The following is a 14,680-nucleotide window of genomic DNA, read 5'->3' on the forward strand; positions in this document are numbered from 1 at the left end:
GGCACATATGAGAAAGCAATCAATGAACAACTAAGAAGTCGCAACACGCAACGAAAAACTAATGATTGATGCTTCTCATCTCTCTCCGTTCCTGTCTGTCTGTCCCTGTCTATCTCTGCCTATGTAAAAAAAAAAGAAAAAGAAAAAAGAAAACAAGTTGTTCTCTCTTGGGTGATCACTAAAAGAACAGGAAAAGACATGTAATTACCAAATTAGAGGGAGAAACTTGGAATAATATAAAATACTTAATTCAGAAAAAATTAAAAATCCCACCCAAAAACAAAGTCTAGATGAAACAGAAAGAAAGTGAATAAAGGGAGCATATCCAAACCCCCATATACTGGCAATTCCATTAAATATAAGTGAAAAAGACTGTGGAGCAGGTTGAAAAATAAAACCCAACTCCTTGTTCTTGTAAGAGCAACAGCTAAGACATAAGGACATAGAAAGGCTGGAAATATAGAAAGATACAACTTGCAAACACCAACTACAGAAAGCTCCTGTTAACTACATTAACATCACACAAAACTTAAGGCATAAAGCATAATTAGAGACAAAGGGCGTTGTGCACCATAATAAAAAGTCTAGTTCACCAGAAGAAGAGAACAATTCTAATTTGTATGTGCCTAAAAAGATAGCCTCGAAATTTTTTTCAGTTCTACTGAGAAACAACTGACATTCATCAAGATTAAGATGTACAACATGATGGTCTGACTTGCACATATTATTAAATGGTTCCCACAATAGATTAACATCCTTCATCTCATATAGATAAAATAAAGGGAAAAGAAAGAAACATTTCTCCTTTGTGATGAGAATGCTTAGTAGCTATCTCTTAAGAACTACTTAATACAGTAGGGAACTGTAACACAATGGTAAGCATTTATGTATCTAACCAATCTAATATAGAAAGGGTACAATCAATACAGTATAACGGAAAATAATTGTACACCTGTGTAGGACACTTGCCCTGAATGGAGCTTGCAAGCCTAGAAGTTGCTCTGGATAAAGGACAAGGACATTACTGTACACTACTACAGACTTTATAAACACTGTAGACTTAAACAACACTAAATTTATAAAAATATATATATTTTTTTCTTTATAATAAATTAATCTTAGCTTACGCTAACTTTTTACTCTATAAACTTATTCTTTGAAATTTTTCAACTCTTTTGTAGTAATACTTAGCTTAAAACATTGTATAGCCATACAAAATATTTTTTGTACTTTTTAAATTTTGCTAAAAACGAAGACACAAACATGTCGTCAGCCTAGGCCCAGACATGGTCAGGCTCATCAATATCACTGTCCTCCACCTCCACATCTTGTCCCACTGTAAGGTCTACAGGGCAGTAAGGAGCATAAAGCTGTCATCTCCTATGATACCAATGCCTTCTTCTGGAATACCACTGGGAAGGCCCTGCCTGAGGCTCTTCTTGAGGTGTCAGTCTTCTCAGAAATGTGTCGCTGGTGGTTTGCTTGGTTTGTTCCTTCTCTCCATCAGATCTGCTTTTAAGCAGATAATGCACCACAATCATTCTTTTATTAATGAAAACCTTTTGCTGTTGGGGGTCCATGTTTTCAACCCTTTTTGTATTTCTTTTTCTTTTTTTTGAGAGAGAGGAAGGAGAAGGTGGGAGGAGAGAGGGAGGGAGGGAGGGAAGGAGAGAGGGAGGGAGGAAAGAAGGGAAAAAGACCAATGGAGACAGGAACTGGAGAGGAAGAGAGAGAGGGAGGAGAGAGAAGTATCAACTCGTAGTTGCTCCACTTTAGTTGTTCATTGATTCCTTCTCATTCATATGTGCCTTCACGGAGGGGGGGGCTTAAGCCAAGCCAGTGACCTCTTGCTCAAGCTAGTACCCCCCCCACATTCAAGTCAATGAGCCCACACCCAAGTTGGTGATACCAGGGCTCTGAACCTGTGACTTCAACATCCCAGACTGATGCTCTACCCACTGCGCCACCACCAGTCAGGTTTAGCCTTTTTTTGTGTGTGCCCTTACCAGGGAACCAAACTCGCAACCTTGGAGTATTGGGACAACACTCTAACTAACTCAGTAACCCAGCCATGGCCATGTTTTCAATCTTTATAAGGAACTTGTTGAAGTCTTTAAAAGCTTCTGTTAAACCTTTCACTGTGCATCTTCTTGGGGGTTCTTCTTTTTCTTTTACTTCGGTTTTCTTTACTCTTGCTTCTTTCTTCAGCTACACATTGCTGTTCCTCTCCCAACTCCTCTTTAGTCAGTTCTCAGGAACCACCTCTAGGAGCTCCTCAGTGCCCTCCTCATCCACAACCAGGTTAAAGTTGTTTGCCATCTCAACCACAGCTACATCCTCATTCTTGGAAAAACCTTTCAAATTCTTGGATGAACCTCTTCAGTGTCTTCTTCCAAATGCCATTGATACTCTTCTTGGTGACACTACATGAAGCCCAATCAAGGTTCCTGATGTTGTAAGGCTTCCAAAATTGCATCAGTGACTTCCTCAGTTGTAGCAATAGCCTCAGCAAAGGACCTTCCTCATGTAGGAGGCCTTAAAAGCTTCTATAACTCCTCGGTCCATTAGTTGAATCAGAGGGGTAGTGTTTGGAGAGAAAAACATTACTTTGATATTGGGATGAAGAACAAGGATGATCCCGTGTCTATGATCCCATGCTCAAGCTGGCAAACCCGCACTCAACCAGGTGAGCCCACTCTCAAGCTGGATGAGCCCACACGCAAGCTGACAAGCTCAGCTTTTGAGCCTGGGTCCTCAGCGTCCCAGGTCAACACTCTCCACTGTGCCACTACCTGGTCAGGCATCACTTCTCTTCAATATAGTTCCAAGATGCAGTCAAGTAAAGCAAGACAAGAAAATGAAGGTACAAGAATTAGAAAGGAATAAAACTGCTATTCTCAGATTCTATAACTACATATATTGAAAAATCCAAAGAATCTACAGACATTAGAGTTAATAGTAAATTTAGAACAGTTGCTGAATATAAGGTGAGTATATCTTAAAAATGCATTTCTGTTTAGCTACAACAAATGGAAAATGAAGTTTCAAGGAAAATAATATTAAAATAGTGTTTTAATATCTTAAGAAGAAATTAATCAAAAAGTGTACAAAAGTCTTTACATAAAAAGATCATAAAACCCAGAGAGAAATTAAAACCTATATGGGAAGATGTATAATTTTCATGGACTAGAAGATTCAATATTATAAAGATGTCAATTTTACTGTTCTATAGATTAAATGCAATCCCAACTAAAAGCCCAACAGGGTTGCTGGTTGGTTGGTTTGTGGAAAGTGACAATTTGATTTTAAAATATATACAGGAAAGACAATATATATATACATATATATATATATATATATATATATAAATTCAAAGGGCCAAAAACAGCCAAGATACCTTTAAAGAAACATGAGAAGTTATCCTATTAAATATCAAACCTTATTATAAAGCTATGATATTTTAAAATGTCACATCGACATAGACATAAGACAGATCCCAATGTCCATCAACAGTAGAATGTATATTAAGTGAAAAACATTCATATAACAGAATACTACAGAGTAATGAAAATAACCTTCTATTATAAGAGTTGCATCTAGTAAACTTAAGTGCAAAACAAACAAAAAGTACATGCTACATAATTTCTTGTATATAAAGTTCTAAAACAGATAAAATTAATATAGTGCTGAGGTCAGACAGGAGAAAGTAATGTTTTAGAGTAGCAAAAACAAACAAAACTCCCCAAAAAAGGTTTCTAAGCCTGACCTGTGATGGTGCAGCGGATTAAGTGTAGACTTGAGGTCTCCTGTTTGAATCCCCAGGCTCACCCCATCAAGGCACATACAAACAGCAACTACTAGGAGTTGATGCTTCCTGCTCCTCTCCCTCCTTTCTCTCTCTCTCTCTCTCTCTCTACTCTTTCTAAAATCAATGAATAAAATCTAAAAAAAAATGGTTTCCAAGCTGTTGGCAATTCTCTTTCTTGACCTGGGGTGTGCACGGGTACACAAGTTGTGATAACTCACTGAACTCAAGTTTGTTTTTATACAGTCTTCCTTTTATATATTGATATAAATGTTTTGAAAATTTTAAATGACACATAATAAAACTGAATCCAGAAAAAATTGCCAACCATGTTATATATTGCATATATTTTTCTCACGTGACTCTATCTTGATCTTAGAGAAGAACTGACATGGTTTTAGCTCTCCTTTATAAAAGGCTTAGGATACCTCTGTTTTGCCTTTATTGGCAGTTAATGTCACATCATTTTCATCCACTTGAGGAAGAGTCTCCAGTTCTTCAGCCTGAAGTGTAACTGATCCTTCACTTAGTTGTGCCTTGGATTGTTCATTTAAATCTCCTGTAGGAAATAAACAATGTTCAATTTATAGCTAGCTATACAATATCTCACAGAAACAATCTGCAGGATAAGGACCACTCAACATAATTGTCAAAGATGAAATCTTTTATCCCAAATCATCATCCTCACAGAAACTGAATAAATTCTGCAAAGTCTAACTTGTGAAAGAAACTGTAGTGGATTTTAATTTCTTCCTTGCAAATACTGACAAACTCATTTAATAGTTTTCAGCTTTAAACATTTCACAAATACACAATAAGCTGAATTAAAAATGATTACTTCTTTACAAAAGCAGAAACTCAAGTAATTAATTATACATGTATAACTTCTTTATTCTACTCCCCCTTATAGAATACATGCCCTTTAAGGACTGTAGCTTATCCTGTACCATTTTATGTGATATGTAGCACCACACATTATACTAGCAAAAAGTAGCTGTTTGCTCATTGTACATTCAACAAAAATGTTTGATTTTAAATATTTATCATGTTATACTATCAAAGTCTAAATCTCAAAATACCTTTCATTAAAGTCTACCTAAATAGTAAATATAATAGTTAATTCATTAACCCAGTGTTTCATAGGAAGTTAACTAGTTCATTTGAATAAATTATATAATATTTTGTTTACCTTGAGTTACAAACATATGTATTTGTGCATTTTGGATGATTTGTTTCCAATTTAGATTTAAAAGGCAATGTGGGACTATATAAAATCAAATCTATAGTAATGAAAAATTCTAGGTAGTTTATACATTTTCATTCATTAAGAACATAAGTGCAGGCCCTGGATGGTTGGCTCAGTGGTAGAACATTGACCTGGCATGTGGAAGTCCTAGGTTAGATTCTCAGCCAGGGCACACAGGAGAAGCAACCGTCTTCTTCTCTTTCCTTCTCTCTCCCTCTTCTCTCTGCCTCTCTTCCCCTCCCGCAGCCATGGCTTGACTGATCTGGGAGCATTGGCTCCAAGCGCTGAGGAGGGCTCCATGGAGCCTCCACCTCAGGTGATAAAAATAGCTCTGCTGCAAACATCAGCCTCAGATGGGGGCTGCTAGGTGGATCTTGGTGGGGGTGCATGCAGTCTGTCTCTCTATTTCCCCTCCTCTCACTTAAATTAAAAAAACAAAAATCACAAGCATTTTATTTATGTGTAAAAAGAAGAGCTACTAAAAATTCCTTCATTTCATCCATTACCTGCAAATAGATCACGGTTAAGATGAGCCATTTCTTTTTCCAAATCACTTCGTGATAAATCGGATTTTCTTATTAAAGCAACGGGTTCTCTCTTCTCTGGTGATCTAATAAAATAACCAAATGATGGCTAAAAAATAAATATGAAAATTATTTCCTTAATTTTCAACTGATTTGAGAAATTCTACACTATTTTATCTACTGTAGGTAGGAATCTAGTTGAATGATTTCAACAAAATAATTTTTTTTACTTAAGTTACTAGAGATGAACTTTAAAAGTCCAAATGGAGACCTTTTATTTCTTAACTGCTAGCTATCTTTAATCATCAGAACTAATACTGTCAAATAACTTGCCCTAAAACAGGGGTCTCAAACTCAACTCAGCATGTGGGCCGCAGAGCAAGATCACAGCCGTTCGGCGGGCTGCACTAGGTCTACAAAAGGCAACTGTTATGCAACACTTTTCTCACTGCAGTTGAAAACAAAAAAAAATCAGTACAACAAGCACAATCGTACATGCAGTTTACTGCGGGCCACGAGTTTGAGATCCCTGCCCTAAAATATCCAAATTAAAACCCAGAAACAGCACATTGTTCCTTCGGCAGTTATAACTGAGCACCTAAGTGTCAGACACTGTTAATAAATATCAGTGACACAGCACAATCAAATGTCAAAATAATCTAGAGATGTTTTCTTTCAACATATGTACCCTGATTTATCAATGTCACTGCATTAAATTTAATAAATAAATTTTTAAAAATAAATAAATAAATATCAGTGACATATCAGTGAGAAAAAAGATAAAATTTCCTGCCTTTCTGGAACTCACCAAATATAAGGGTATTTTATACAACAAATACAAAAATCTGTATTAAGATTAGATATCTTCCTACTAATTTGGATAAAAGTTTCAGAAAGGTTTAATATGTTCAAGAAGCTTTGCTAAAGGGCAGGAAATTCCCACTTGTATTTTCTTACAAAACTTTCAAATAATAGACCTAAAACATTAATTCATTAAATGCACTCAGGTTCTTACTATCAACTCTAAGCTTTTATCCACTATTCTAACATGCGTTTATTCTATCTCTGCTTTAAAGACATTATGCTCTAGGTACACACGATCATAACATTCAAAATATAATGGTCAATTTAACCCCTTCCAGCACATATCATACTTACTCTTTTCACACTGTAACCACCACCAAGGCAACCAAGAGCGTCAGATCTTTGAGCAAAGAACTCTCCTAAAGACAGACGTAAATAACTGGCATCATCTTTGTCCAAATCTGATGTGGTAAGTGATTTCCTCAACAAATTGTAATTAATTGAAGTTCCCCAGGAAGTATCCCCTAGTGCAACTAAAGTGTTCTGAGTATCCATATTTTCTTCCTAGGAAGAAAGTTATTATTTCATTTTATTTCTCCAGCAAGCCTTATTTTTGTTCTTCTCATATTCAAAAATAAAAAAACTTAACTAAGAAAATTTAAACATTTAAATTTTTTTAAAATTTAGACAAATTCAAGGTTAAGCAGCTAATACAGGTAATGAAGTCAAAAAGAAAAGAAATTCATTTTTTCAGTTGCGTTGTAATATGCATTATTTTAATATATTGCTTAATCAAACACTAATTTTCATTCACATAAATATTTTTTTAAGATTTTGTTTATTCATTTTAGAGAGGGGAGAGAGAGAAGAGAGAGATGGGAGAGAGAAGGGAGAGAGAAGGGAGGAGGAGGAGGAGCAGGAAGCATCAACTCCCATATGTGCCTTGACCAGGCAAGCCCAGGGTTCCAAACTGGCGACCCCAGCGTTTCAGGTCAACGCTCTATCCACTGAGCCACCACAGGTCAGGCTCATATTAATTTTTAGAAAGGAGCATAGTTTCAATAAAAATAAATAGCATTGCCTCATTTTAAAATATGGTTAAAAACTATGGAACTATCTTTGAAGACTATTAAGGTAATTTTAAGCAAATTATTTCAGTATGCCAGTTATTTTTCAATTAATAATTTAAAATGTAAAGAAAAAAGCAGAAATTATCTAAAAATGAGAAAAGCAAGATAAAATGCTATACTAACTATATAGTACATCTATTCAGATAGAAATAAAAAATTTGCCACTAAATACAGAAAAAATTCTACTTTGGTTAATGCCAATAAAATACAAACCTGCATAAATTGATGCTCTTTATTGAATTCTTCTTCATCTTGTGCAATCAAATCCAATGCTTCAGCTTAAAAAGAATAGGTATATTAAATTATAGTAATGCCAATTAAATGTTAGCATATAAATAAAACTTAGCTAGTTAGGAAAAAAATACAAAAGATAAAAATTTTTTAAAAGTATATGAAAGCTTGTATCACAAAACTGGTGCATCTGCATTAAGCATAGTCTACAGTTCTCAAACTTTTGGTAATAAACACCCTATCAGTTACTAACATGCCCTAACTCACTACAGGGGCTTTAATGTAAGCTTTTTGTTGCCTTATTTTTTTTGGTCTTCCCCCTCCCCCTATTTTTGTATTTTTTTATTTTCCTATTTTTGTATTTTTTTTAATTGAATTCAGAGAAAGAAAGGGGGAGAGAGGGAGACTTTTTGTATGTGCCCCGGCCAGGGATTGAACCAGCAACCTCTACATTGCAGGATGATGCTCCAACCAAATGAGCCAGCCAGCCAGGGCTGTAAGCTTTTTGTGTTTAAAAGATTCATAGTAGCCTGACCAGGTGGTGGCGCAGCGGATAGAGCGTCGGACTGGGATGCGGAAGGACCCAGGTTCAAGACCCCGAGGTCGCCAGCTTGAGCGCGGGCTCATCTGGCTTGAGCAAAGAGCTCACCAGCTTAGACTCAAGGTCGCTGGCTCCAGCAAGGGGTTACTCAGTCTGCTGAAGGCCCACGGTCAAGGCACATGTGAGAAAGCAATCAATGAACAACTAAGAAGTCGCAACACGCAAGGAGAAACTGATGATTGATGCTTCTCATCTCTCTCTGTTCCTGTCTGTCTGTCCCTGTCTATCTCTGCCTCTGTAAAAAATAAAATAAAATAAAAGATTCATAGTAAGTTTAGCTTTAAAAATTTGGCACACTAGAATTAAGGTACTCACTCATGAATAGCCCTGGGATTTCATCTGGAACCAACAGACTGACGAGTCATTCTGTAACCTCATCGTGAAGATGTCTGGTGGGGTGCCCACTATCTGTTTGCCCATAATTGTCCCAGTTTTAGAAAGGAGAAATCCTACATCTCAGCAAACCCCACAGCCCGAGCAAACAGAGACCAGCAGTCACTGGTGTCTGTCCCCAAAGTTCCTATCAGCACTTCAGTTCACCTTAGGAAAATGAGTGGGCCTGAAACAAAATCTAAGCCAAGGCTACAAATTAAAATGCCTTAGAGGATAGGAGTGAATGGACACAGGTCCAGGTATAACAGTAGGGAAGGGAATGGTGAGACAGTGGCAAACTAGAAAGCACATGATCCTGCTCAAGTCATCAGAATGAAAAAGAATTTTAAACATGTTGGCTAAATCAGAAGTCTTCAGGCTAGATTCTAGACTGCCTGTCTGTTGTCTAATCCAGGCCTTTGCCTAGTACTTCAGAATAGTAGCAGAAAAGGGAAGGCAAACAGCAACCCTGTAACGATAGTCTACTTGTGGCCCAACAGGAGTAATGTTTCCCATTCTCATGGGTCCAACAAGGACTAATCAGATCCAAACTGTACTTTTGGAAACCCTCACAGTCTAACATCAACATCCTGAGACAAAATGAGAATAGATACGGGAGAATATTTCCTGTTAGGAAAAGTAGAGCACCAGAGATAGATCAGGATTCTGACTTGTTAGTGCTGGTTCTTTACCTTTCTTTTATTTTTGTGACAGAGAGAGGGACAGATAGGGGCAGATAGACAGGAAGAGAGATGAGAAGCATCACTTCTTCGCAGCAGCACCTTAGTTATTCTCTGATTGCTTTCTCATATGTGCCTTGACCAGGTGCCTACAGCAGACAGAATGGCCCCTTGCTCAAGCCAGAGACCTTGGGTTTAAGCTGGTAAGCTGTGCTCAAACCAGATGAGCCTGCACTCAAACCAGCGACCTCTGGGTTTTAAACCAGCGACCTCTGGGTTTTAAACCTGGGTCCTCTATGTCCCAGTCCGATGCTTTATCCACTGTGTCACCGCCTGGTCAGGCCACCTCTTTTATATTATATAAACACATTCTAACCTAGAGGTATGAATGAGCATCAGTAGAACCATGAAGCTCCTGAAAACAGATGCTAAATAGTATCTTCCACTTAAAGTTTTCTATGAAGATTCTCTGTGGAGTCCCATTAAGTTAAAAACCACTATCCCAATATAAGAACGTATCAACCAAATCAATCTAATATCCAAGAGAAAGGAAGTAGGAAATCAGCCCATCAGGAAGGCAGCCCAAAACCTATATAATCTTATTCATGAATGTCACCTCAATATATTTAATTTAAAAAAATAAAATTTAAAAAGATAAAAAAGAAGGTAACTCAGAAAACCTAATTTATTTCAATGAATAAATATCAGGTTTTTAAACCATTAAGTAAATAGCTCTGACTGCTATTTATTATACTCCTAAGCACTTTTCCTCTCTGAAATTCTTTAGTTAAACATCTAACAGTAATGGCCCTGGCCGGTTGGCTCAGTGGTAGAGCATCGGCCTGGCATTTGCAAGTCCTAGGTTCGATTTCCAGCTAGGGCACACAGGAAAAGCGTCCATCTGCTTCTCCACCCTTCCTACTCTCCCTTCTATCTCTCTCTTCCTCTCCAGCAGCCAAGGCTCCATTGGAGCAAAGTTAGCCTGTGCTCTGAGGACGGCTCCAATGGCGTCTTCCCTCAGGCGCTAGAATGGCTCTGGTTGCAAGGAAGCCAACGACCCAGGTGGAGCCTGGTCGAGTGCATGCGTGAGTCTTTCTCTCTGCCTCCCTGCTTCTCACTGCAGAAAAAGAAAAAAAAAAAAAAGATCTACAGTAATGTTGTTACCTTCTATGCTCATCAGAAATTACTCACAAATTATGAGTAAGCAGAACTTCATTTTTTATCAGTCTATGCCCAATTGTTTGCCAATCTAAAACAACAATCCTTTCAATGTCACCTGAATGCTCCAGCTGTTAAATTTTAAAGCAACCCTTATGTCCCACTCCTCTACCCTCACCCAGTGTTTAAATGTAAGGCCATAAACAGACGTAATGAAGTAGCACCGATATATGGAAGTACTGGAGGGCAAAAATGGGGAAGAGTAGCCTGACCAGGCAGTGGGGCAGTTGATAGAGCGCCGGACTGGGATGCAGAGGACCTAGGTTAGAGACCCCAAGGTCACCAGCTTGAGGGCGGGTTCCTCTGGTTTCAGCAAAAGCTCACCAGCTTGGACTCAAGGTCGCTGGCTCTAGCAAGGGGTCACTCAGTCTGCTGAAGGCCCGCGGTCAAGGCACATATGAGAAAGCAATCAATGAACAACTAAGGTCTCGCAACGAAAAAAAAAACTGATGATTGATGCTTCTCATCTCTCTCCATTCCTGCCTGTCCCTGTCTATCCCTCTCTCTCTCTCTCTCTCTCTCTCTGTCCCTGTAAAAAAAAAGGAGGAGAGTAGTATTTCAAGTAAATTCTCTGAAAAAGTTTGTGAAGTAGGTAAGTTTTCATTTAAAATGAATTAGACGTTATAAAAATTATGCCTTTGGTCCAGTCTTCCTTTTGTGATTATCTCTTCTTACAGTTTCAAAATTCCCTTCCCCATTTCCATTCTTTCCCCCCTTTCATTCATATGCTCCCTGGCCCAGATTCCCTTGATCTAGTTCCTCCTTTCTCTCCTTCCATCAAATTTAATCGTTTTCCACTCATTTTCTCCATCTCCTCACCACCCATGCTAATCATCACACAAGTACGGTTTCATTAAATTCCTCCATTATCTATTTATTTTTCCTTTAACATAACACACACTGTTCAAAATTCAAAAGGTGCAAGCAAATCCATAAAGACTTTTTAAGTTAACCAGAACACTTCTATGTGTTTTGGAATAAACATTGGGCTGTCCCTCCTGTAGCCCTGATGTACCTTACACCTCCCGAAGCAACCAGCGTCTAAAGTCCCTCTGAAACTCTTGCTTTTTGAATCTATTTGACCTTTCAGTTCAAGTACGTAGAGATTCCTGCAGTTCGTTTCTTTAAATCTCTTCACTGTATGCATTTACAAATACGTGTGTGTTCTCCCCTCTTCCACCGTTGTACACAAACACTAGAATATTTTATATGCTTTCCGATGCCTGGGATTTTAAATAATTTATTTTGGTAATCATTCTCTAGCAGTACCTAAGAAGCTCCTTTACCTTTTTTTATAGACACAGGGAATTTCCTTGTATGGACGTATGCGCCACATGATCAGGCCCCCATTTTGCACATCCATGTTGCTTCCAACCCTTTGTTATTATAAACAATGTACGAGAAATACACTGCACACACATCCATACCAATTATGCAAGTGTATCTGAAGAATAAATCCCCAGGAGAACTGCCTGGTTAAAGAATATGTACATATGTAATTGTTATAGATGTTGCAATATTGCCAAGCCTAGAGGCATTGTCTATAAATGTGCTAGCACACCTATTTCCCTCACATTCTTACGAACATAGTTTTATTACCAAACTTTTGGACCACTCCCATAAAATAACAGAAAAATACTATCACATGTTGGGTTCTCTCTACATCTTTTCAAAAGTAAAAATGAACTTTTTTTGCATGTTTAACAACCCTTTTCATTTCCTTTCCTATTACATAATTGTCTTGTTTACATCCTTCGCTCCTTTGCCAATTCTAAAGTGAATAGTAATAGTTGGTCTTTATCTCATTGTTTATTAGAACTATTAATATATTAGGGAAATGGGCCCTTAATCTGTAATATAAATTAAAAATATTTTTTCTCAATTTGATTACTAATTTTTAAAAACTTTTAATCAAAGCATAATATACCTATGAAAAGTATATGGAAGTGTACAACTCAATGGATTTTCACAATCTTAACATGTCGGAAGTCACATCAACACCCAGATCAAGAAACAAAACACTAATGTGATGGCAACGGAGGTGTTGGGTGGGGGGATGGGGGAGGGGGCGAGGAAGGAGAGAGGGGGTGGGGGAGGGGAGGGGCACAAAGAAAACCAGATAGAAGGTGACAGAAGACAATTTGACTTTGGGTGAGGGGTATACAGCACAATCAAATGTCAAAATAGGCCCTGGCCGGTTGGCTCAGCGGTAGAGCATCGGCCTGGCGTGCGGGGGACCTGGGTTCGATTCCCAGCCAGGGCACATAGGAGAAGCGCCCATTTGCTTCTCCACCCCCCCCTCCTCCTTCCTATCTGTCTCTCTCTTCCCCTCCCGCAGCCAAGGCTCCATTGGAGCAAAGATGGCCCGGGCGCTGGGGATGACTCCTTGGCCTCTGCCTCAGGCGCTAGAGTGGCTCTGGTCGTGGCAGAGTGATGCCCCGGAGGGGCAGAGCATCGCCCCTGGCGGGCGTGCCGGGTGGATCCCGGTTGGGCGCATGCGGGAGTCTGACTGTCTCTCCCCGTTTCCAGCTTCAGAAAAATACAAAAAAAAAAAAAAAGTCAAAATAATCTGGAGATGTTTTCTCTCAACATATGTACCCTGATTTATCAATGTCACTGCATTAAATTTAAAAAAAAAAAAAAAAAAAACACTAACAGCATCTAAAAGACCCCTCAAGCTTCCTTCCCATCATTACATGCCTGTCCCCAGGTAATCACTACCCTTGCTTCTTACTTCACAGAATAAGGCATGTCTGAACTGTACACAAATATTATCGTATAAGGATGTATTTTTGTGTGTTTGTGACAGAGACAGATGGACAGGAAGGGAGAGAGATAAGAATCATAAATTTTTGTTGCGGCATCTTAGTTGTTCATTGATTGCTTTCTCATTCATGCCTTGACCACGGGGGCTACAGCAGAGCGAGTGACCCCTTGCTCAAGCCAATGACCTTTAGGCTCAAGCCAGCAACCATGGGGTCATGTCTATGATCCCAAGCTCAAGCCAGCAACCCTGTGCTCAAGCTGGTGACCTTGGGGTTTCAAACCTGGGTCTTCTACATCCCAGTCCGATGCTCTAGCCACTGCGCCATGTCCTGGTCAGGCAGGATGTACTCTTCATTGGCCCTATTTTATTCAACATACTGTATTTTTGAAATTCATCCATGTTGCTACAAATGGCTACACACATTCCTTCCCATTGCTATACAGCATTCAACAGTATAAATAAACACAATCTATCCCATTGTCAATGGGAATTTCACGGTTTCTAGTGTAGAGCTAATATATCCAGTGCTGATGTAAACATTTTAGTCTGTCTTTTGGTGAATATACATACATCAAATACTGGGTCAGAAAGTGTATAAAGTTCATCTTCACAAGATGATATTGCCAAACAAGTTTCCAAAATGGTTGTATCAATTTACACTGCCACCAGCAACATCTAGGAATTCCATGACCATTGGTTTAAGTGAGGTCAATATCCACTGTCCATTGTGTACCCTCTTGTCCTTCCTAAATCAAGATACTACTGCGTAAGCTCTAATTGTAACTTAACCACTAATTTCCGACTCATATTTCCAAATAACAAATATTCCCAGGCCAAACCACAATCATCCAAAATTCTAAAATTTCTTCTGACTTTTCCTATCTTACTAGTGTTGGTATTTTCTCAAGTAACAGATCACAAACCTTAATCTTTTCTTGACTCAACTAAGCAGTCACAAAATCCTAACATTCTATCTCCATGCCTTTCATTAGCTACCTTCTTTTCACTCACAGTGACACCAAGATTTTTATAACATCCTAAGATATCTCCCGCTCAGCTGCCCTCACTACCAGAAGACTTGCAGAACAAGCTGGACAAGCAAATCTTCAGTGGTTCCCTTTTGCCTACCAAACAAGACTCAAATCTTTGGCAGGGTAGTCAAAGCTCTTATCCCCCCCCAGCCCTACTGCCCCCTCTTCATCTTCTCATTTCCTCCTGCCCCCCCCTTCTAATTTACCATTCTCAGAACATGCAGATACTTTCTCACTTCCTTCTCTTTCAATGAATTTTCCATCCATTTGG

The 14,680-nt window shown here is 38.6% G+C and overlaps 1 protein-coding gene across 5 annotated transcripts in view; it reads right to left on the reverse strand.

Annotated features, from left to right (window-relative positions):
- CEP192 (centrosomal protein 192) overlaps positions 1 to 14,680 on the reverse strand; it is a 161,769-nt gene that overhangs the window by 86,585 nt on the left and 60,504 nt on the right. For all 5 annotated transcript variants that reach the window (XM_066246799.1, XM_066246797.1, XM_066246800.1 and 2 more), the window contains 4 exons: positions 7,723 to 7,787; positions 6,734 to 6,943; positions 5,558 to 5,684; positions 4,234 to 4,364 (listed from right to left, as the gene is read on the reverse strand). In XM_066246799.1, coding sequence (XP_066102896.1) covers positions 4,234 to 4,364; positions 5,558 to 5,684; positions 6,734 to 6,943; positions 7,723 to 7,787 — 533 coding nt within the window. The remainder of the gene's footprint in view (positions 1 to 4,233; positions 4,365 to 5,557; positions 5,685 to 6,733; positions 6,944 to 7,722; positions 7,788 to 14,680) is intronic.

This window comes from Saccopteryx bilineata, chromosome 11, assembly GCF_036850765.1.
Source record: "Saccopteryx bilineata isolate mSacBil1 chromosome 11, mSacBil1_pri_phased_curated, whole genome shotgun sequence".
Taxonomy (NCBI): Eukaryota; Metazoa; Chordata; class Mammalia; order Chiroptera; family Emballonuridae; genus Saccopteryx; species Saccopteryx bilineata.